Source organism: Diospyros lotus, chromosome 3 (genome assembly GCF_014633365.1).
Source record: "Diospyros lotus cultivar Yz01 chromosome 3, ASM1463336v1, whole genome shotgun sequence".
In the NCBI taxonomy this organism is placed as follows: domain Eukaryota; kingdom Viridiplantae; phylum Streptophyta; class Magnoliopsida; order Ericales; family Ebenaceae; genus Diospyros; species Diospyros lotus.
Genome location: NC_068340.1, coordinates 2,813,746 through 2,838,125, shown reverse-complemented (window position 1 = coordinate 2,838,125; position 24,380 = coordinate 2,813,746). Strand labels below are relative to the sequence as shown.

The 24,380-nt window shown below is 38.8% G+C and overlaps 1 protein-coding gene across 1 annotated transcript in view; it reads right to left on the bottom strand.

The window, feature by feature from the left end:
* Positions 1-145: 145 nt before the first annotated feature.
* The window catches only part of LOC127796652 (chromatin modification-related protein EAF1 B-like), a 28,562-nt gene continuing 4,327 nt past the window's right edge, over positions 146-24,380 (bottom strand). The window contains 14 exon segments of the mRNA XM_052328907.1: positions 146-585; positions 1,010-2,741; positions 4,780-5,149; positions 5,242-5,451; positions 5,616-5,716; positions 13,175-13,291; positions 13,452-13,589; positions 13,728-13,808; positions 14,105-14,158; positions 14,281-14,477; positions 14,595-14,652; positions 23,047-23,100; positions 23,275-23,792; positions 23,889-23,946. Coding sequence (XP_052184867.1) covers positions 1,089-2,741; positions 4,780-5,149; positions 5,242-5,451; positions 5,616-5,716; positions 13,175-13,291; positions 13,452-13,589; positions 13,728-13,808; positions 14,105-14,158; positions 14,281-14,477; positions 14,595-14,652; positions 23,047-23,100; positions 23,275-23,792; positions 23,889-23,946 — 3,609 coding nt within the window. The 3' untranslated portion in view covers positions 146-585; positions 1,010-1,088.

Genomic DNA, 24,380 nt, shown 5'->3' with positions numbered 1-24,380 from the left:
CAATGGCCTCCCCTTTCACCAATCAAAATCACCTGTGCAACCTTCTGAATAGTAAGCTAGCCTCATTCTCCCACTATTGCTAAATCTCATGTTACTTACCATGTAGAAACTGCAAAAAGCAGTTTGAATCAAGGCTCGGAGAATCGGACAGGTAGTTGTTTTACTCACTGATGGATGAAAACTGTTCTATATTGATCAGGATTTACAACAGTTCCAAAGAGTTGTATTCACAAAAATTAACGATGATTCCTAATAATCCAAGGCAAATGGGAACATAATCTACATAACCTATGGGGGCAACAAGAAATATGGCCCCTCCACTCTAAGCTGGGGAAGCAATTAAGGGGTTCCAAAACAACGAAGAAAATGTTTAAACCTTGAAGTCTAAAACATAAGGTAAGATGAGACCTCTGTACACACAATTCTATGCCTGCCTCACCTTCCTCAAGTTCTAGGGCATTTATGTACACAACACCCAAAAACTTACCCTGCAAATTTGACAGAACTCTGTCCTTTAAACCTAAAAACTTGCAAAGATCACCGTCCCTTTCATCATCCAGTTCCATGACCGGTGATTAGTTTCATCTGCACAAAAATACATGCCACTATTAGCCTCTCCTTCCCATTGAAATGTCAAGCCAAAATTGTCAGCCCCTTCAAGCATGTCAATCCAGTAAGAGGCAAGCGTATGCAATGAGCTAAAAATGCCATCTCTTCCTGTATATAAGATAAGTAACTAAACTTCAAAGCTCCAACTAATAAACTAGCATAATGACCTATAATATATAATAGTGTGTCCCGATATTAAGGGAACTACCAGGCTCTTCAAGTCTTCAGGACTCCGGAAAATGCTGAAATTCTGATGATCATAAAAAATAATTGGAACATAACTGATCACATGAAAAAATGCATTACTGAAAAAAAGATTTGGTTCCCTCTACAAGGTAACCAAATTTGTGTATGCCAGGACAGTTGCAGGCATCTGAGATGGAGGACCCTTATTAGTTACCTGTACACAGCTATTGCATGGGCCTGTGAATTCAACCTGGGCAGGATCAACTGCTCCAGGAATGGCCAGTCAAAAGTGCTCATTCCAGTCTGGAGTTGGTGGTTCTGACATGCATAGTGCTACTTCCAGGTGGTAACTGCTGTTGCGGTGACTGTTGCCGCTGCTGTAGTGGGGACAGGGGCTGAGGTGTTGAAAGCGGTTGCAGCAGTGACTTCTGCTGCTTTTGCCACTGTGCACCACTGTTATGGGTAACAGACTGCAAGCTACCTGATGATTGTCCCTGCATTAGTCCTTGGCTAATTGTAGATATGGACTCATTTCCAGCAGAATTTGTGATAGGTGGACTCCCAATAGGAGCTGACTGCAGTACAGGATCTGGCATACCAGATTCATAGGTTTGTTCTGATGTTTTCCACTGAGCACCCAAAGATGAAGCATCTGGCATTGCAGTAGTTGTAACAATAGAAGGCATAGGCATGGCTGCTGTACCCATCTGAGGTGAGCTGCTTAAGGTCTGCTGGTCAGATCGAGCTTGATCTGCTTGTAACTTGTTTTGGAGGTCAGCATTCAGTTGCTGATTCTGTTCAAACACTCTTTGAACAGGTGGCAGATTTTGGTTCGCTAATTTTTGCTGTCGCTGTAGTTGCTGGTGGTTTGAAGAAGTCACAAATGGTGGAACAGCTTGACGGGAAGCAGGTAACATATGAACAGTAGATGTTTGTGCAGAATGTCCTTGATTGCTATTATCTGGATGAGAAGGCACCTGCTGAAATTGCTTTGATGACAAGGTTGTTGGGCCAGAAAATACCTTTTGCTGAGGGTGGGTCTGATTTGAAGAATGAGGGGAAATTAAAGGTTTAGACACTTGAACAGGATGGTTATACCCCTGGCCTTGCATTGAATGCATTACCTGCTCTACTTTCTCCGCAGATTGGCTGCCTGGAGTTGTGGAGAGGCCATTCAAAAGAGAGGAATCAATAGCGAGGTTCTGTTGCGTAAGGATATTCCCTCTTCCGACTCCTTTCATAAGTTTAGCAGCCTGCTGTGACTGTGACTGTTGCCTCTGCTGAGGGTGGTGCCTGCCAGATTGCTGGAAAGACTGTTGCTGTTGTGATTGCCGTTGCCGTTGCTGTTGCTGTTGCTGTTGCTTCATCATCTGATTGGGCAACCCACCATTACCAGTCTGAGGGTTCCTATTCAGCCCTTGAGGAGGCGTATGAAGCTTCTGCTGATGTGCGATTGGAGTAATTGAGGATGATTGTGTCAGAGGCAATGATACTGATGCAGAAGAAGTTTGAGGTTGGATATGGGAACTATTTTGTAAAGATGAAGAAAGGGGCAGTTGAGGTTGGGGTTGTACATGTGGCATCAAAGCATTTGATGCAGCAAATTGTTGATGGTTCTGTTGCTGCTGCAATAGCCGCTGCTGCTGCTGCAACTCTCCCCCCTTTGGTATGCGAATTGCATAAGCTTGATGCTGGATGCTTGATGAATGATTCTGACCTTGGAGATGAGAGTGGTGAGAATTGCTGAGCACATGGGGCTGTTGTGATGAAATCTGATGTTGCTGCTGATGGAGTGGGTAGGCCTGAACAGGTGGAGGAGATGTTTTGTTAGGGAAAGCAGAGCTCAACCCACCAAAAGGTGGAACAGCTTGGTTGTTCCCTGGCGTGACCTGCATCTGAAGCTCTGGGACCATCATCTGCCTTTGATTATCTGGGTTCTGGCCAGGCTATAACAACAAATAAAATCAAAGTTATCCAAGAAAGCAAAGTGTGAAATGCAATAACTACACCTGTACAGTTAATCAGGAAGTACATTTTTAATCAAACGATTGTGTGACCCAACTGTGAGTAAACATGAGATGCACAAACAATATTGTAAAAATGTATCATTTCTTTGTAACTAGTAATATTTTAGCAAATACGAGCATCGAAGTAAAGAAAAGGAAAATGCACATTAGCATGAGGAATGGAAGCCATTGGAAAAGATCAACTCATAGCTGCAGGGTTCGGTACAACGGATGATCTGGAGTTCATGGGATTAATGGGTAACAAAAGCAGGTAGCAGCATGATTTTACATGTTGACAATCCTGTAGGTACTAGCAGTGCTAAGAGAAAAGGAGAGAAGCTATTACTGCCTTTCGTTTTTGAAAAGGGAGGGGGGAGTTGAGTATCAGGCCAAGAAGGAAAAGGAAGTGTCTACGCTTTCCCCACTATGCAAGAGTATCATTCATATTAGCGCATTTGAAAATGAATATTCTCATTGCAATACAACACATCAGAGAATCCATAAGAGAATGTAATCAATAAAGGCAATTCCATTCCAACCATATACACCAAGAACTCCCATCTGCCATCAGAAAAAATACATAAATGAGTAAATAAAAAGGGAATGTACAGGAAGAAACTGAAGGTAGCTAACAATAAAATATAGTAGATTAGCGGAAATCAAATAAGTTGTGAAGTAGAAAATATTAAATATACTTGCATCACTGCACTAGGAAATCATTAGCTGAGGAAAAAAAATATATTTAGCATGTTGAGAACTTTACAAAACTCCAGGGGTCGCCCACTGTCAGAGAACAATTTTTTAGGATGTTTTCTACTGTTTTTCTTCACAAAAAGAAACAAAAAATGATGTTTTCCCTATCTTTTCCAAATAGAAAACATGAATTTATTACCCAACCAAAATCAACATTAATTGCAATCATACCAACATCACTATAAATGGTAAAAATGAGAATTTAAAGTTTTACTAGAACAGCACCAATCACAAGCCTTAATCCCACCACATTAAGTAGTCTACATGAATTCTGGACCTACATGCATCTCTATCTTTGGCCATATCCATTATGCTTGTCTCATGTCTTAAGGATTTTCCACCAAGTGAAAATATTAGTATTATAAATAGTAAAAATATTAATAACAACAATATCAGAATTATAAAATTTCTAGAAATGTATAAAACAATTAAAATTTATAATCGATATCATTAAAGTTTATCATTTATATTTTATTATCAATATCCTAAATATTCTATAGGTAATATTAATCATATAATATTACCAATCTAATATAATAATAATACTCCTAAAAAAAATTTGTGATTAAAATTATAATAGGCAATATCATGAATATTGCATGGATATTATTAATTTTATAATAATATTATAATACCAAGACAATGCATCTATAACAATTAATATATAGTTTGTATAACCATTTTGAACATGTTTTCCAATTTTAAAGATAAAAAAAATGGTATTCCATATTGAATGAAAACTATATATGAAATAGAAAAATGGAGATAGAAAACTGAAAAGCAATTCCTACAACTAGGGGCGTGCATAATTCAGTCCAAAGCAACTAATTAGGGTTGGTTTAATTTTTTTTAAAAATATGATTTGGTCTGTAAATTTTGGAAAGTATGGTTTATTTTTTATTTCAGATTGTCTAACAAAAAAAAACCAAAACCAAACTGTAATATTACATTATATAATATATAGCGTTACCAAAAAATATAATTATAACTATAATGCTTTTGTCCTTTTTTTTGTTTAAAATTTTGTATAGAAGTTTCTATGCAAAACCAATGGTTTGAAAATTTGCACTGAACATTAATTTTATATAACTTCTAAAATTTTCCAAATTGTGGCTCGAACAAAACTAAACCTTAATTTATGGTTTGTTTTGGCTACTAAAAAATGGTTTGATTTAGAACATGAGCAAACTATCTTAATGGAAAAGGAAACTGATAGATAACTTACCCGAATCATATTCAAAGCATCTCGAGGTCTTAACATTGAGTTCGGCTGACTAGAACCAACTCCAGAAGGCATATTAATAGGGCCTGGCATCACTGCCATACTGGAAGCAAGCATACTCCCAGATTTCAGCATCGGTGGAGGGGCAATTCCTTGGAGCCCAGGCCGTCCCATAGGCATACTTCTGTTCATGAGAATACCCATGCCATTCCCACCAGGCAACAAGCGAACACCACGATCAGTAACTGGAGGAGCCCCAGAAACAGGAAGGCTGGACTGTTGAATGTTTCTACCAGATAACATATGATTATATTGCTGTATTCTCTGCTGCTCATCAACAAAAGATGATCTAGAAGCACCACTTCTACCATCCCTAAGAGCAGTAAAGTGCCATAAGCCAATCAAACAAAACAAGAATCTGTTTATGTATACAAATACAATGTTCAGCTAAAAAACATGATTTACCTTGTGGAGGCATTCAGCAGACCAGATGGAGATGAAAAGTTGTTGGCAAAACTCATGTTAGGGGATCCTTGTGATGAAGAATTTGCACCAGAAGGATGAATAGATGCAACAGTTCCCTGACCTGATATTGCCAAACTAGCATGAGAACTTTGGTATCCAACGGAAAGAACATCAGGGTTTGGTGGACTTGTATCACACAGATCAAGAGGCCTTCATTGAAAAATTTGAAGACAAAACAGTTAGAAATTCTAATTTATTGAGTAAAACAATTGCATTGAAACTATGATCTAAAGAGATTAAATTATTCCATCCGAGAACAATAAGTAGCAGTTACTATAAAAGACAATAAACTGCACAGAAGCACCAAAACTTACGTGAGAGGAGGTCCCCCATTCAGGTTGCTTGGGCAAGCTTCAGAAAGAGCAGCTCTATGAGAACTGTGTGGCTGAATTTGTTTTGTGTCCTGTTTATCCTTCTTCATTCAAACCCAAAAATTAGATGCAAAAGAAAAAACAAAAATGGAGTATCAAAATTATGAATGAATTGAAAACCAATAAAAACAGGTGCATTAGTGCGCTTAAAGGTAGCTTCAGACTCTTATTCTATTTTTGTCCCATACAACATTTAACATAATTTAATCTACATCACTGTTTTATTTTTCAACTCTGACAATTTTCAACTAATGCCAATTTACTCCACAATGAAAACTAAAAACATTTTTTTTTACTTTCAGGCCACTGCTATTCCCAAAAGCTTAAATTACCAAGAAAGAGGTACAACAATGTATATAAAACAGAGTGCACCAGTGGATCCAGAGTGACATGCAAAATAAGAATGTGAAGAGAGAAGAAAACAATAATAATAATAATTAATAATAACAAATAACAACAACAACAACAACAATAATAATAATATAATGAGACTTGAACTATAGATTTTTTATAAGGTCCAACCATGGTGTTACGTCACAATTACTCCCAAAAGGTTAAATTATGGAAAGGGGGCATAAAAAATGCATATAAAGTTTTCCAACATCTTCAACTGAAGGAGATTTGACGCAGCGTGTAGCACGAGTGTAAAAAAAAACACACCAAAATAAACCCTTAAAAGAACAAACTTCAATGGCCGAAGTTTGACTTTCAAGAAGACGCAAAAACAAGACTGTTTTGCTAAGAAAACCAAAATAAGATGCTGAAATTTGATTAAGAAAAACTTGATTACAAACTCTAGATTCTAGGCATATTTATAGTATTTGACTAATTCAAATCCATCTAATATTTGGAAAACAAAATCCAACTAGAATCCTAATAGAAATAAATCATAAATAAAAGTTAACTGGATTCCTAATAAAAATAAAACCCTAATCAAACATGAAGTAGAATCCTAAATCAAGTAGAAACATGAAATAGAATCCTAAATCAAGTAGAATTCTAAAACTTAAAAAGTATTAAAATATTGTTCCGGCGTGGTCGGGTCGGCTTTGGGCCGGGTCTTGATTGGTGACCGCATCATTCACCTCCACTTGAGAAGAATTCGTCCTCGAATTATGATCTGGGTATGACAACTCAACGTCCAGCAAATACAAAGAAAGATCAACAACATTGAATGTTTTAGAAATACCCATATGATTTGGCAAATCCAAAACATAAGCATTATCATTGATCTTCTTTGTAATCTTGTAAGAACCATACTTCTTTGGCTTGAGCTTGTTCTGTTGTCCTACAGGAATCCGTTCCTTCTTCAAAAATATCATGACTTAATCTCCAACCGCAAATACCTTGTGTTTCCTATGCTTGTTAGCTGCTGCCTTGTACTTCTTATTTGCCTTGTGCAACTTTTGCTTGACATCTTCCTGAACTACTTGAACGTGTTCGGCTAAGTCACTAGCTACAACACTGAAACCTGGTACCTTTGGCAATTTTACCAAATCTAATGCATGATTAGGAACTTTCATGTATACGATAAAGAATGGTGATCTTCCTATTGAGCTATGCACGGCGTTGTTGTAGGCAAATTCCGCTTAAGCTATGACTAGGTCTCATTGTCTTGACTTGTCTTTACAAACACTGCGAATCAGATTTCCTAAGGTACGATTCACCACCTCTGTCTATCCATCAGTCTGGAGATGTGTTGTGCTGCTGAAATTCAAAGATGAATCGAACATTCTCCACAAGGTAATCCAAAAGTGACTCAAAAACCTTGTATCACGATCCGAAGTAATAGTTTTAGAGACGCCATGTAGTCTAACAATCTCCTTGAAAAACAGTTTGGCTGTAGTTACTGCATCTGTCGTCTTCTTGCATAGGAAAAAGTGCGCCATCTTGGAAAACCTGTCAACCACTACAAAAACAGAATCCATACCTCGTTGGGTTCGCGGTAGACCCAACACGAAGTCCATAAACAAATCTTCCCAAATAGCATTGGGAACAGGCAATGGCATGTAGAGACCGACATTAGAAGAGTGCCCCTTAGCTGTTTGACATATATAACACCTCGTCACAATAATAGAAACATATCTCCTTGCTCTTAGCCAATAATACCTTCCCATAACAGCTTCAATAGTCTTGTCTCTGCCAAGATGCCCTGCTAAACCACCACCATGTAAATCTCGAATAATTTTCTCACGAAGAGATGTGCAAGGGATGCACAACTGATTTCCCTTCATGAGAAACCCATCATGCACATAGAAATCTCCTGATGGTTGCTGAGACATGCATTGTTCCCACACATGTTTGAAATCCTCGTTTGTTGCATATAATTCTTTCAAGCACTCAAACCCAACAATCTCAACACTAAGGGTCTTGATCAAATCCACACGCCTACTCAAAGCGTCCGCCACTCGATTATGCTGTCCCGACTTATGTACAATTTTATATGGAAATTTATCAATAAATGCAGACCATCTAGCATGCATATCACTCCTCAATTGCCTTTGGCTACTCAAGTACTTAAGAGCTTGGTGATCCGTGTAAAGAACAAATTCTTTGGCAATCAAGTAATGTTCCCATGTCTTAAGAGCCCTCACCATTGCATAAAACTCCTTATCATAAATAAACCACTTTCTTCTGGCTTCACACAACTTCTCACTGAAAAATGCAATTGGTCTCTTCTCTTGGGACAACACAACACCTATACCCACTCCACTCGCATCACACTCAACCTCAAACAATTTGTCAAATCTTGGCAAAGCTAAGACAGGAGCGGTACATAATTTCTCTTTTATCAAGGTGAAACTTTGCTCTTGTTCTTCACCCCAATGGAACTTTCCTTTCTTTAAACACTCAGTAGTTGGAGCCACAATACTACTAAAGTGTTTGATAAATTGCCTATAGAAAGTCGCTAACCCATGGAAACTTCGCACATCACTAACATTTTTAGGGGTTGGCCACTCTCTAATAGCTCGCACTTTTTGCTCATCTACCTTTACGCCCTCTTTGCTTATAACAAAGCCCAAGAACAACAAGCTCTCACTCATAAAAGTACACTTATTCAAATTAGCATAAAGTTTGTTTTCCCTAAACACACTCAATGACTCAACACCTCTTGAATATGCCCCTCATGCTCATTAATGGACTTACTGTATATCAAAATATCATCAAAATACACCACAACGAATTTACCAATGAAAGGGTGTAATACTTGGTTCATTAGTCTCATGAAAGTGCTTGGTGCATTGGTTAGTCCAAAGGGCATGACTAATCACTCAAACAACCCATCTCTCGTCTTGAAAGCTGTCTTCCACTCATCTCCAGGACGAATTCTAATTTGATGATAACCACTTCTAAGATCAATTTTGGTAAAAATCACAGCCCCATCAAGTTGATCAAGCATGTCGTCGAGCCTAGGAATTGAAAATTTGTACCCAATAGTAATTTTGTTGATGGCTCTACTGTCAACACACATCCTCCAACTCCCATCTTTCTTTGGTGTCAATAATGCTGGCACTGCACATGGACTCATGCTAGTCTGAATGTGCCCTTTTCTCAACAATTCCTCTACCTGCTCACGCAAAATCTCATTCTCCCTAGGACTCATCATGTAGTGTGGTAGGTTAGGCAAGCTAGTACCAAGAACCAAGTCAATGTAGTGTTGAATATCTCTCATAGGAGGTAGCTCATTAGGCAACTCCTTAGGAACCACATCATGAAATTCCTCCAACAATCCCTGTACCTCCACTGGAATTTGATTCACCTTCAGTGGCTCACTCACACTCTCTTCCTTGATAACCAATAAGTGAACCTCTCGAGTATCCTTACACTCCCTCACAAACTCAGTGTGTTTATGTGTAATGGTAAGAAAATTTCACCCCTCCACTTTAGAAGCTTTGGTTTGATTCTTTTCCATTATGGGTAACAAAGTATAACGCACACCTTCTTTCTCAAATTGATATGTGTTCTTCCTACCTGAGTGCTTAGCATCCACATCAAATTGCCAAGGCCTCCCAAATAAAATATGGCAAGCATCCATATCAACAATATCACAATAGACTTCGTCGGAGTACTTACCAATAGAGAAAGGCATCCTGCAACGTTCATCCACATGTATGCCACCAATTTCTTTGATCCATCCAATCATGTAAGAGCTTGGATGTTTTTCAGGAGTTAACTGCATCTTTGCCACCACGTCTCTTCCTATGATGTTCTCCTGACTTCCACTATCAATAATTAACTCAAAGATTTTTCCTTTCACCGTACACCTCGTGCGAAAAAGCTTATGCCGTTGAGTAGTATCTTCATTCTTTTGACATAACATTAACTTCCTCACTACACAAGTATATTCCCCATGTCCATAATCTTCTTCGTCATCCTCCCCATCAAGCCCGCAATATACTTCTTCTTCAGCAACATCTTCCTCTTCCTTTTCTACAATGTTAATTGTTTTCCTCCTTGGACAATCACTAGATCGATGCCCAACCTCATTGCACTTGAAACATTTTAAAAGAATAGGCTTTGCATAAGGATTAGGGGATTTTGGAAGATTAGAAGTAGTACCTCGAATGTTTCCCCCCCGTTGTAACCTTATTAGGGTTGATTGTATGGGGTGGATTAGAGGGTTGCGCTCCTTGAACCAACTTGCCTTTATCAAAAACTGCTTGTTTATTTTCATTCTCACTATACCGACGATAGTTGTCATTACGAGATCTCTCACTCAACATTAACTCAGCCTTTAAAGCTAAGTTCCTTGCTTCTTGCACACTCAGAACCATCTGAACCCCAATTTTAGCACGAATAGCAAGCTTCAATCCATTCAAGTAACGAGCTGCTTGTTGATTGTCACTTTCTGACAATTGGTTTCTCTCCGCCAATCGCAAAAACTCAGAGGTATATACATTCACACTCTTCATTCCCTGTGCACATCTTTGATAAGCTTCAAACATATATTGTTCATAGTCAGGGGGCAAAAACCTACCTCTTAACAGCTGCTTCATTCGTCTTCATGTCTGAACTGGCTATCGGCCTTCCCTCAATCTCGTTTCTCTTAATCGCTCCCACCAAACAGATGCACCGCCCTTCAACCTGTAAGCCACTAACATTTGTCATTCATCTGGGATCTCCATGTATTCGAAAAAACGATCAACCTCAATGATCCAATCCAGGAACCCCTCAATATCAAGATCTCCGCTAAAGGTAGGAATATCAACTTTTAGTTTATTCTCATCGTTGCCCCAGTGGTTGTGCTGATGCGCATTCCTCCTAACCCCTCTACCACCAGGGTTAGCTATTGCTCGACCAAAATCATCATCTTCATCGCTATCTTCAATCATTGGTCTTCTAGGATTAACAAGGACATGATTAATGGGTGGTCTTCCTGCTCCGGCTTGATTCACCCCATTATTCAGGTTCCTGTCATCATCAACTCGTAGTAAGGTGCCCAATTGGTTGCTATGTTGCTCCAATCGCTGCTGGATAGTATGAGTTATTTCCCGCTGTTCTTCGATTGCTCTCCAAACTGCGGACAACCCCTGATCACCGTCACGAGACTGGTTGCTATCGTTACCTTCAAGATTGACCATTTGATTGGTTGATAAACTGCTCTGATACCACCTGACGCAGCGTGTAGCGCGAGTGTAAAAAAAAACACACCAAAATAAACCCTTAAAAGAACAAACTTCAATGGCCGAAGCTTGGCTTTCAAGAAGACACAAAAACAAGACTGTTTTGCTAAGAAAACCCAAATAGGTTGCTGAAATTTGATTAAGAAAAACTAGATTACAAACTATAGATCCTAGGCATATTTATAGTATTTGGCTAATCCAAATCCATCTAATATTTGGAAAACAAAATCCAACTAGAATCCTAATAGAAATAAATCATAAATAAAAGTTAATTGGGATCCTAATAAAAATAAAACCCTAATCAAACATGAAGTAGAATCCTAAATCAAGTAGAAACATGAAATATAATTATAAATCAAGTAGAATTCTAAAACTTAAAAAGTATTAAAATATTGTTCCGGCGTAGTTAGGTCGGCTTTGGGCTGGGTCTTAATTGGTGACCGCATCAAGATTAATGGGAATAAACTGCAGCTTCAATATGACTAGTAGAAAAGAGATGGACTCATGCAATGCCTCAGCTGGAAGGAGACATCAGATTTAGATCTCTCATACAGAAAATTTCAGTCAATTTCCCCTAGACTCATTCTTAAATTTGAAAAAATTGCAATAACCAACCCTGAGGTTTCCCCTAATTGCAGAGGCTAAAAATACAATAAAATGAACAAAATACCTTCATTCTCTCCTCTCTGAAATAAAAATAATAAAAAATATGTACTGCTCGTGATTGGCAGATGGTGGTTGACCACCATCATGGGTTCAGCAAAGGTTAAGCTATCCCTGAATCCAGAGGCTGGGTTAAGCCATGGGTTCGCGGAACGAGAGAGAGAGAGAGAGAGAGCTCAGCCACCTCATACCATCGGTTTTAGATGACCCAATTGTGAGCGAGAGAGTATTCGAGGAAGCAGGCAAGCCAACATGCTGGTATCCCATGGCCGTGTATAAAGGTTGAGTTCAGTACCCAATTGTAGATTCTGTTGTAGCATCAGAAGAACCCTATCCTGTGTGTGAAGAACCCCATATACAGGGGTGGGTTTGCTGTATAGACCCAATTCTGGGTCTCTGCAACTCAAACCCCAAACCCCATCACTGGGGTTAACAGCGTCACCGCCCTCTAAGATCAACAGTTGATGAAGAAGAGAAGAAAAAACAGATGCAAAAGATAAGATGAAGAAGAGGGTTCGGCTGAACCCCTCTACCCCTCTCTCTCTGGTGATCTTTGGTTGGAACCCAGCCATGCTGTTGGGTTACAGACTTCCTTTCAGTCAACTGCGATGGTCGGAGGGTGAAAGGGGATAGAGAGAAGGGGAGGAAGTCTCGACCATGAACTGGAGAGAGAGGATGGAGATTCTGTTTGTTTGTTTGTTATTTTCTTTTCTTTCTTTTTTTTTTTAGGGGGGGTATTTTAGTCATTTAAAAAAATTAACTGGCATTAAGTAACGCCAGGAGGTTAGTGCAACACAGTAAAGTCAAGGGAAGTTGCTGCTATTTTAAAAACCTCAGGATGCAGCTTGTTTTTAGGCCAAATCTGAGGGGTACCAGTGCATTTTTCCCTTCAATTTTTTGTCATTTAAATTCCCTATATGAATATTCCATAAAAAGTCAACATTACTGCTTGAGACTAAAAGACTAAAATCAACAATTGCAGCCTACATAAAGAAAAAGCAAAATTTTTACATACAACATTAGAAGTTGAAGGATATGCATAAGATGCAACATAATATAGAGACAGGGACACACCAATAGATAATGTGAAAATTGGCTAAAAGGCATCAGTTTGAGATAAAATGGTTAATTAACTTGAGTCCAAAATCATAATTAGAATTTGATAGATACAAATACATGCATTAGACCTCACTACAACTATAAAAACAGATTTACCTGTGACCTGTAGTAATGGTGCTTTTGTGAAATCTTAATGATTTTCTCAAGGTGAGATTTGATCATGTCCTCTTCCACTGGGCTTTGCAATTGTTGAAACAGTAGCCTGGCACTGCCCTGTTTGACATCAGATCCAACAGTCAATGAAATAGTTAAAGTAAGCTCAATGGTGGCAAGGACATATCTTGCTGATAAATAAAGACAAGTGCTATCCTATTTGACTTGATAGGAAGGAAAAGAAAAAACTATTTAAGAGAAATAAAGGGAAAGAAAATGCCTTGGGAATGCCAGGTAGGGTAGATGGGTAAGGTTGAGAAGATCCTGAATCTTCACCGCTATCTGCACCATCACCAGCAGTCCCATCCATCAAAATCTTATGGCGCTCCTTGCATTCCTTGGGCTTCCGGAACATGCACTGCATGAGTGGAAGAAACCAATAATAATTAGTTACCACAACACAAAATATAAATGTATGGTACACACATAAGCAAATGTTCATACAGAGATATATGAGAAAATAAAGAACATATTAAATATTGTTGGAACAAGTTACCTTGTCTTGCAAAGTATTGTTGATAGCATCACTCACAAGCTCCCAATTTGGACCCATATCATGTACAAGGACAATAAGAGCCTGAAGAATTCAAAGCCAACATGAGTTCAGTACACAACCATATCTCCAGCAACAAGGAAAGATTATGAATATAAATGCATGATGCTTCATGCTTTGCAAGGATTGGATGAGGATTGTATTTGTACAGTCTTCCCTTTGCTTTTCTGTAAGGAGGCTATGTCCAGAACGTGAATCCCTTGACCTTTCAGTCACAAAAAGCAACCTTACCATCGCTATCAAGGCTTGCCCTCTAATGATTATGAATATAAAGAAGAAAATTAATATATGTGTGTGTGTGTGTGTGTGTGTGTGTTAACCTGATCTTCAATTGGTAACCATGAACTTCCTGGAGCTTGCTGCTCAGCAGCCATCTGCATAAAAAAGAAAGAATGCTAAAAATCCATGCATGTGCGTGCACAAATGCATAAGTAGACCAAATGAAGCTAGATATGCAAGAAGGGAATAGAAGACATAGGCAAATCTCTAGTAGTACCTTCAAAAATTTGGATTTCCTTGTCCGATTGCGGTCACCAACAATTTTAATGAGCTTATTTGGGTTAGACATATTACTCATTTGTGAAGCCACTGGTGAAGGAACTGATCCGGTCATTGGAGTAATATTGTCAAAAGAATTATCTTGTGATTGCCTCATCATCTTTGGCTTCTTCATAATGTGTTGGCCAAATAAACCTTCAGGTACCACAGAGAAAAATGCAAGGTCAAGGATAAAGGTCTAATGCATCTGTAAAACTAATTACTGTAACAGATATAATAAGGAAACAAGCAATAAGGAAACGAGCACTTTACCACTGTTTCCATTGGATTCAAGTTGATGGCCATCCAATCTCTTTCTTGAATGATCCCTCTGCAATTCAAAAAGGACGTGCAACCAACTTAAAGGCAACTCAAGCATAACAACTAAACTATGCACAACAACTTTGCGTGGCTGACCAAATGAATGAACATGGAATAAACATTAATCAAGCAATAATAGCAAATAAGGAGCATTTATAAATAAATAAATAAGAGGAAGGGGGGCGGGAACATATTGTTTTCAGGATAATTATTATCATAGTGTTCAGTTGTGTCACCAAGGCAAAAGAAAAGCAATATGCCTTCAATTTTCTTTGGAAACATCTGAAACAATTCCATTAATGATCTAACTAAAACAAAATATATACACAAATTTTAAATTTCCATAGAAAAGCAGATAATCTTAACACATGTAAGCACATTCACAAATCCAAAGCACAATGTAAGTCAAAAATTATCAGCTCAGGAACAAAAAGATTCATTATGCACAACATAACAAGCCTTTATCCCACATAGGTGCGAACATACAAAGATTCATTAATTAATTTTTTTCATTAGAGGTTTAAATTCAGAACAAACCAAAAGGCACTTTTTTGTTCTTCCGGTGGATATAGATACATATATATATATGTGTGTGTGTGTGTGTGTGTGTCTGTGCATATATGCTATTTCAAAAGTTATCAATGAAGACAATGTAGAAAATTCTTCATGAGAAAAGGAAAAAGTGAGGGAGAGCCAGTTTGAATAAGACATTAATCTTTATCCTTCAGATGCAGTACAAAAGTTTCTAGACTTGGTGGGAGACATTCAATCTATCAGAAAAAGGGAATGATTTTGTCCGATGGAGCACTGGAGGTTTGGTGATTAGGCAATTAATGGCTCTCTTTCGTCATGATGTGGATTGGTTATGTGGAGAGTTTGGCAATCTTACTGTTGTCCATTGGAAATTAGGAATTTTGGGTTTGTTTCAGGATAGTTCCTGCAAGCTTATGTTAAGATGTTTTTGACTGATGAGAAAGGTATGTTTCTTGCATTTGGTGTATTGAAGGATGCTTTCTGCAGAGGGATATAGACCCTAGATTTTCCTAGGAGCAGGTGGAAAGAAATTGGTGAGATATTGAATGTTGTTATCAGTCTTTATCCATGGAAAAGAGGTGATATAAGGAAAGTCATTTCTTCAAACCACGGCTGTCCTATCCTGGCCAAGCTCTAGGTTGAAGGTTATTTTGACTCTGAGCCACATGGTTATTCAGGTGACAGCTTACTATTCTATTGGTATGTTTCATTGAAACTACTGAGTAGTAGTTTGGGGGAATTCCCAGTGTGGTTGGGGCCTGTTCTTATAGATAGAGAGTGAAGAGATGGATGACGCTAGATAAAAGGTTTACAAACACGGAGGTAAAAGATACATGTGATGCTTTCTTTTCTTTCTTTTTTTTGGTTTCCTTCTATCATAGATGTCTAAAGAAGTATGAAACCTTGCCAGGCATTTGAGGATGATAACCTCTAACTAAAGGATGGTGTCCTGCAGTGTGTTTTACTTCAGAGTCAAGAACTCAATCTGGCCTGCATCCAGGTGTTTGGACTACTGATTGTCATGACCCCAAGGGCATTAGTTGTAATTGTTTCTTGTTTGTATTTCCCTTAGTTTGTAGTTACTTGAGTTGGTTAGTGTGCTAGTTAATTAGTTGGTTACTTGAGTGGGTTAGTGTGTTAGTTAATTAGTTGGTTAATAACTGAATGGTTGTAAACAGCCTATAAATAGGCTGTAGGTTAGAGAGGGGCAATGGATGAATTGAATGAACATTCTGTTTTCCCTCTCTCTTCTCTCTCTCTCTGTCCCAACCATTCCCTTCTCTTCTCAATTTCCCCCTCTTTCTGTTCTGTTTCCTTCCTCTATTCTGTCCTTCCTTCTTCAATTTCTTCCAAAATCCCATTCTAAACCCTAGTAAATCCTAGGGTCGTGACAAGTGGTATCAGAACCGATGATTCTCGGCTGTGAGTTCAAGAAGTTTCAATAGTTGTTTTGATCCAATTAAGGAATCAAAGTCAGATTCTGAGCAGAGAAATTCGATCATTGGAAACAAATTCCGACAGTGATAGTATGGATACAAGAATTGCAAATACTAGGGATAGTACTGACAGCAAATTGAAAGGTCTATCAAGTAAGTTTGATGAATGTTTGATTAGGTCTACCAAGAAGAATCAGGTTGGAAACGAGAGTTACAACGAGAAATTCAACAAACTGAAACATGAGGACTCGATTATGGGGTATTTGGTCATATTTGAGAAACTGAAAGCACAAGCATTCCATTCCCATCCAATGTTGAATGAGTCTTATTTTGTATCGAGTTTCATTGATGGTCTTGACGATACGTTGAAGACTATGGTGAAAATGTTTTGTCCTGCCATGATCCAACAAGCAGCTGAGAGGACTAGGACACAAGAGTGGGCGCTAGAAGCCATTTACAAAAAGTATGGGCTGCCGCCTAAAAGTTATCTTAAGAGCAGCTGACAGAACGGAGGTAATTCTATGGCTATTCCCAGTTTGCAACAAGAAGTTGATGGATTTCCTGCAATTGATTAGGAAATTTGAGAAGTAAAAGATAATACGATTGAGGAGATCTCTAGGGAAGATGAGGAAATAAAAGATGATATGAAATCGATAATGGATATGATCACAACAACTGTGGATTTTGAAGAGTTCAAGTCCGTTTCTCTTGAGAAAATAGGTACTTCTCCAATACTTGATGACAATACAAAGCTAATTTTTGAGGATCTACAGAATAGAGCCAAAGAGGAGGAAAAGGCAGTTCAAAAATTTCAACGTGTGGCAAAAGATTTTGTTGATCTTTTCCGCACTACCAAGGAAATGATAGCTAATGCTATTGTTGGATATTTCTTAGCCGTTGAAGATGTAAAAGAGTTGGTGTTGATTTTAGCAGCCTCTTTCATTCATCAGATAAAGCCAAGAAGGAGAAAGAAAAAGAGGCCAAAGCAAGTAAGAGAAAAGAACAAGAAAATGCGAAGAGGAAATCAACTTGTGAAGGCTGGAATTGGATGAAAAACAGGGTCAGCAGCTGCAAGTTCTTGGGAACAAGAACTCTTTCAAGAAGGGGAGAAATGTCGTGATCCCAAGGGCATTAGTTGTAATTGTTTCTTGTTTGAATTTCCCTTAGTTTGTAGTTACTTGAGTTGGTTAGTGTGTTAGTTAATTAGTTGGTTAGTGTGTTAGTTAATTAGTTGGTTAATAACTGAATAGTTGTAAATAGCCTATAAATAGGCTGTAGGTTAGAGAAGAAGGACTATGGATGAATTGAATGAACATTGTGTTTTCCCTCTCTCTCTCTCTTTGTCCTAACCATTCCCTTCTCTTCTCAATTTCCCCCTCTTTCTGTTCTGTTTCCTTCCTCTATTCTGTCCTTTCTTCTTCAATTTCTTCCAAAATCCCATTCTAAACCCTAGTGAATCCTAGGGTCGTGACACTAATGGCCTTTGGGGATGGAGCAGTCTTCAAAGCAATTCAAGATAGATTGAATGATCACTTAGGTACTGATGCCAGTTCTGAAGATAAGGAACATTCTCGGTTGTCTACTTTCTAGTTACATCTTTGGGAGACATCAGGTCCAAGAATCTCTGTTCAGAACTCTTTGGGTACCAGCCTTGAAATCTTCTCTTTGGAGATCAATTAGAGCTTAACACCTAGAGTGAGGTTGGTGGTGCATGAGATGCACTTCCACCATGCGTGAAGGGTAGGTGAAACACAAATTCCAAATCTCACAGACCACCTTGTCATGTACCTAAGCTTTAGCCTAGGGTTGGATTGGCAATCGGAAGAATCCGATTGAATAAAATCAAGAATAGAATGATTGGAGAGGGAATTTGGATAGAAATGGGGGAGAAATTAAAGAGAAATGAGGGAGAATTACAGAGGGGAATGCGGGGGGGGGGGGGGGGGGAATGGGAGAGAATTCTAGAGAGGGAAATGAGAATATTCAATTATCATTCAACATGTTTTTCTATCCTCTCTAGCTGTGGCTTATATAGCCTCACAGCATTGCACATGCACCCATGTGCAGTTACAACAGTAACCATAATTGCCGATAGTTAAAACAAATATCTATAACAGAAAATGGAAAGGAAATTACAAAATATGGTAATGTCCTACTCTATCCTTGGGGATCCTCAGGATCATGACAATTCCCCCCTTCTTGAGAAAGTTCTTATCCCCAAGAACTTTAGCAATTGGTCACTGCTCTTACCTAATACCAACTCTCTCTACCAAGAACTTCCATAGGGAAAACTTCATCGAGCTCAAGCCCAATACAACCACTCTTGATAATAGCTATCCAATCAAGCTTGGTCTCCAATCTATGGACATGATCAACCACTTCGAAACTGACATAGTTAGTAGCCGAACCTTGGAGTCCAACGGAAGGACTATTCGTGTTCATGACTTTCATTAGTACTTCATTACTGTCCAATACAAGTAAGGGTGGCAAATCTACATCCATAGTTGCAGTTATTGTATCTCCATTCAACCCATGGCCATGCTCTGTTGCAAAAATATTAGCAGCATTCTAGAAATGCAGCAATGGAAATTTGTAGACTTGTCTTGGATACTTAGACTAAGGCTGTCCGTGAGCATTAGAATTAGGAGCTGCAGTGACTTCAATCCTAGCCAACCCATAAGGCCTTCATCCCGACCTTCTTTCCCAACATGATTTACAGTCAAATTATTTGATGAAACAATATCCTTGCCTGGACTATCAAATCTATGGAAGCCATCTACATAGTAGTTCTCACCTCCAATCTGCTGTATAGACTGATTATCACATGAATCATCAGCCTCCAGTTCTTGTAAAGGGTGGTCTACACAGATCTCTTCATCCAATCTTCTTTCCTCTTCAGAATCTTGAGTTACCATTGTTAAGTTCACTTCGGTTCCAGCACCAACTTCCTTAATATTGACTGAATTTTTAGTTGAAACTTCATGATTCCATGCAAACAATTCAGCCACTCCTTTTTCCTTGTGTTTGCTAGAATTTCCCTCTACATTAACTTCTTTTTCAACAATATCAGATTGTCCCTTTGCATTTGCTGCCTTATCAAGCCGTTCGCTACAGATTCCCTTTGAATGATGCCATTCACCACCAATATCATCATTGATGTTGCAGTCCTCCTCCTTTATAATTTTGCCTAAATTAAAATATTCCTTGTAGCTTCCGCCTAAACCGGAATACTTCTTCTGCTCAACATCGGAGGTGAGCAATGAATATGATTCTCGCCAACTTGACTTCTCCTTCAGCTGCTCCATGTTTAGAAATTCCTCTTTGTTAAAACTTCTGCAATAATCATCGAAGAATTTAGCAAGAAAGCTGTAGTAATACTTCTTAGTCAGTATCATCGCAAATTCTTGCAACTGCTCGTGTAACATACAACCGAATTCCTCACACATTTCGTGTACCACATTTCTTGCTTCCTTGTCCAATTGGCTGAATTCATTATCAAACTTCTTTTCCCATGCCTGAGGCTTCTGGCCAAACTCCTTGTGATGTTTGCCTCCAACAGAAAATGCAGTCTTCTTCTATTGCAATTGAGACCCTATTTGTGTCATGTTTGACTGCTCCTCATGGTTAATTTCTCACAAACAGGACACTTCAAAGACCAAGGGGCAGGAGTTTTGTACATTCTTCAATTTCGCTTGTTGTAACATTTCCTATACTCACCAAAATTATTGTCAGAAATACTTGGCCTACTCACCTCCAAAAATTGAACGAAAATTCTAATCACTAATCCGTTACAGCCACGAGGATAATCTCGCTCTGTGATGCCTTTTGATTCGGATTGTGTGATCGGAAATCACCTAACCCTGCTTCTCCATTCAATTCCAAAAAATAATTATCGAAATTATCGATCGAGGGTCACTCACGTACTGCACCTTCCAATTTCAAACTACGGGTTGATTGCTTGCTTGGAGATTAACCACGTTAGAAGTGACAGTCTAGGACCAATCGGTATCTGCCTAGTTAGATTGCTGACGAATTCCGCCTTCCGAACACCATCAAATCTGCCACTATACCACCTTATAAATCACCATCGGAGATTACTACCTCCAAATGCCGAACCACCTTCCAAATCACCGAAGTTGTCGAACCTGCTCTGCCTAATCACTTACCGCAATTGACAATGACTACGTCTCCTACTTCCTTGTCTAACTCACTCGTGAACCTCATGGTCATCCACGTCACCACCTTCGACGTACCCCCTCACCAATCGCGAACATTGTTTGTTCATGACACCTCAAGTGTACTCGCCAATCGACCCACTTCATCGCGAACACTCCACTGTACTGATCGTCGATGGGCTCAAATCCGGTGGATCTTCAATTGTCTGTTCATTCGTGGATCTTCTACTGGACTCACCAATCACCGTCATTGATCATCGGACTTGCTTGCTCGCGCTCATCTCACCCACATGCAGCGACCTAGATAGGTTCCAAGAATTGCTGATTTCACTGCTCGAACTCGCCTAACTACTATCGGTTTCCATAATTGCCTCTGCCTCATCTTCACGTCTAGAATCGATTGAAATCATAGCCGAGGAAAGAATGTTTTGATACCAATTTATCATGTACCTAGGGTTGGATTGGCAATCGAAATGATCCAATTGAATAGAACCAAGAACAAAACGATTGGAGAGGGAATTTGGATAGAAATGGGGGAGAAATTAGAGAGAAATGAGGGAGAGTTATAGAGGGGAACGAGGGGGAGAATGGGAGAGAATTCTAGAGAGGGAAATGAGAATATTCAGTTATCATTCAGCACGATTTTTCATCCTTTCTAGCTGTGGCTTATATAGCCTCATAGCATTGCACATGCACCCATGTGCAGTTACAACAGTGATCATAACTGCCTATAGCTAAAACAAATATCTATAACAAAAAATGGAAAGGAAATTACAAAATATGGCAATGCATGTAAGCTAAATACTATTATATTTCTTACTCTATCCTTGGGGATCCTTGGGGTCATGACACACCTTTCAAGCATGGATGAGGTTGCTCCATATTGCATGCTTGAGTGTATGTCAAATTGTCACTTTTCAAGCTTCAGTTTATTATTTTGGGTCAGGTAGTGTTGGTTTATTTTCTTCTTGGTTTTGTTGTTCGGGGGTGTTGGGGGGATAAAAACTTTAGTCAAGGCCCAACGAACTGTTCATGGGTACCTTGATGAGTTATTCTGAGCTCAAATTTGGTCTCTTTCAACAAGCCCATTTTATTAGAACACATCCCTGCCCAGGCATATTGTGCATTCTGGCCTAGATTTCTACCAGTGCTGTCAACATTATTCTCCTACAGATGTTTCTAAGCCAGATCCCTTGCCTGTAGGCTATGGGCCTTGAAGGTGTGGGTATGAGGATGTGGAATCAGATTCTGTTCTCCTATAGCTTGTTGGAGGGTTGCTTAGATGCAGGGATTGGGGAAAAGGAAGTAGCAGGTGATTCTATCTCCAGTGGCTTTGCGAGATCAATGGTTTACTGCCCTTCAGTAGGGGATACCAAAAGTGATGATCCATCTGGTGATGGCTCCATCAGTACTGGAACTTAACCTTCTGTTCCTCACTCTATCCAATCTAGTAAGTTTGCTTCCTATACTGAAGCTATTTGGCCTTTGGTAAATCCAAGGTTTAGATATAAGATGAGAGTAGCTTTGATTCCCTCCTCTTTGACAGTTATTCTAAGACTAATCAGTCAACCCATAAGGTTTTCTTCGATGTTTGTGAAGGAAGACCAAATGGCCAGATGGGGATTTGTGAGAAATTTTTAAGGGGCCTAGGGTGGGTGATAAGTTGGGTTTGGCTGTTCCTGGGTACCAGGAGGGGTCAGAAACCCTTGTAGTAGTTGCTGGGGTTCTTCACAGGTTTTCTTTTTCTTTTTTTCTTTTTTTCTTTTTTTTATGGGGCAGTAAAGAGTTAGGAATTTGTGCTCCCACAGAAATCACGTCTGCTGTACATAAACTCTATTAGTTCTCAAGATTTTAAATTGGGTGGGGAATGACAGGAAAGGGAAGCTAAAAAGAATGTGTGACACAGATAATTCTTATAGAAGGGAACTGCTTTTATTATACATCTTATCATGTTACATGTGCTAACAATTACCCAGGAGATAAAGCTGGAAATAGTTTATGCTCTCACTCACATTTAAGTTACAAAGAATGCAGTGGAAACCAAAAGGCAAAGCATTCAAATATCATCTAAAGAATTTTAGCCATAAATATTTGAAAAATGGCAGTATTGCCTCTCAAAAATATCTGGGCTATACAAAAATCAAGTAATTTTAAAACTTTTGCTCCTTAAACTGAATTTCTTTAGTTAAGAAGGTCAAACCAATGCAGCTCATACAAGCCATTATGTTTCACTAATGAAAAGTAAAGATTGAACAGTACCTGCTCATTCTGTAAATTGATATCCAGCCGCCATCTTTGCTCAAAGGCAGAACCCTGGCAACAAGGACAGAACTCAAACAGCAATAAGAATTAAACAAAACAAAACTACAACAATCACAAGCCTTAATCCTACTAGGTGGGAAACAGAACAAAGAGGAAACTAAATATAGATTCCAACTGCAATGAAACATTATCATAATCTAGTGGCAAACAAGAAACATTGCATACCAGATGCTTTGACTTCTTCTTCTTTCTAGGTTTTGATACGTCTACGGAGTCAAATGGTAATTGCTTTTCAAAGTCCCCCAGAGACTCAAATTCAAAACTATTTGGGATCTGGGATACACCATGCAACGCACTTTGATCATCCTGAAAAGAATTGGTATCACCACTGGAGGCATCTGTCCTACTGGGGCCCTGAAAAACTCCAGATGTACCAGCACTGAAAGGGCTTACACCCCTCTGCCTGGAAGCAGTTCGAACACGTTTTGTCGGGATGGAACCAACATTAAGACTGCTGGTAGGCCGTTTTCCCATTAGAACAGATGGGTGAGTCCCAACTTTATTTTCCATGCATTGCAGGAACTGAAAATCAATTCCCAGATCATTTGTTCTTGATCTTTGAATATATGACTTCAGTGTGCTTTTCCTTTTCTTCTGGGAAGACTTTGTTGGTCTGCGACCTTCAAAGGCTCTTGACAAATAGTAAGTGCTTGTTTCTACTTCATCATCTTCATAGGCATTATCTTCACATGCGAAATGTAATTGGAATTAAAATCAATAGTTGTATGAGATAAATCAACAAGCAAACAAAAAAGTTACCATAGAAGTCCCACTATTACCTGCTGCAGCATCACATGTAGAAGTATCTGTTTCTTCTTGGCCACTATTACCAATTTTCTATAGAGAAAATAAAAGGGAGAAGAAGATATTCTAGTGAGCAAGCTAAAGCAACTAGGGGAAGATATATAAGAACTAAAATTGAACCCAAAAATAAAAAAGAAAGCAAACATCCTTGATAGTTTTCCTTGGAAAAAATTCTAAAACAGGCTGTATGATATTCATGTCAGCTCCAAGGATAGAATTACTCCAAAAAATAGGTTTGACAGAAACGGACCAAGGATTCTGATAACCAAATATATCTTTTTAGATAAGCAAGCAAATGTGCATAACAAATGCATACAGTGATATCAAAGGTCATGTGACTGGAAGGCATAGAATAACTTCCAGTAACTGTTTCACAAACTGATTTTCACAACTGTTGCAACAGAAACTTGATATTCTGATTCTGATCTTTCTCAGAAACTTGTACTGCTTCTTGTACAAGATATCCA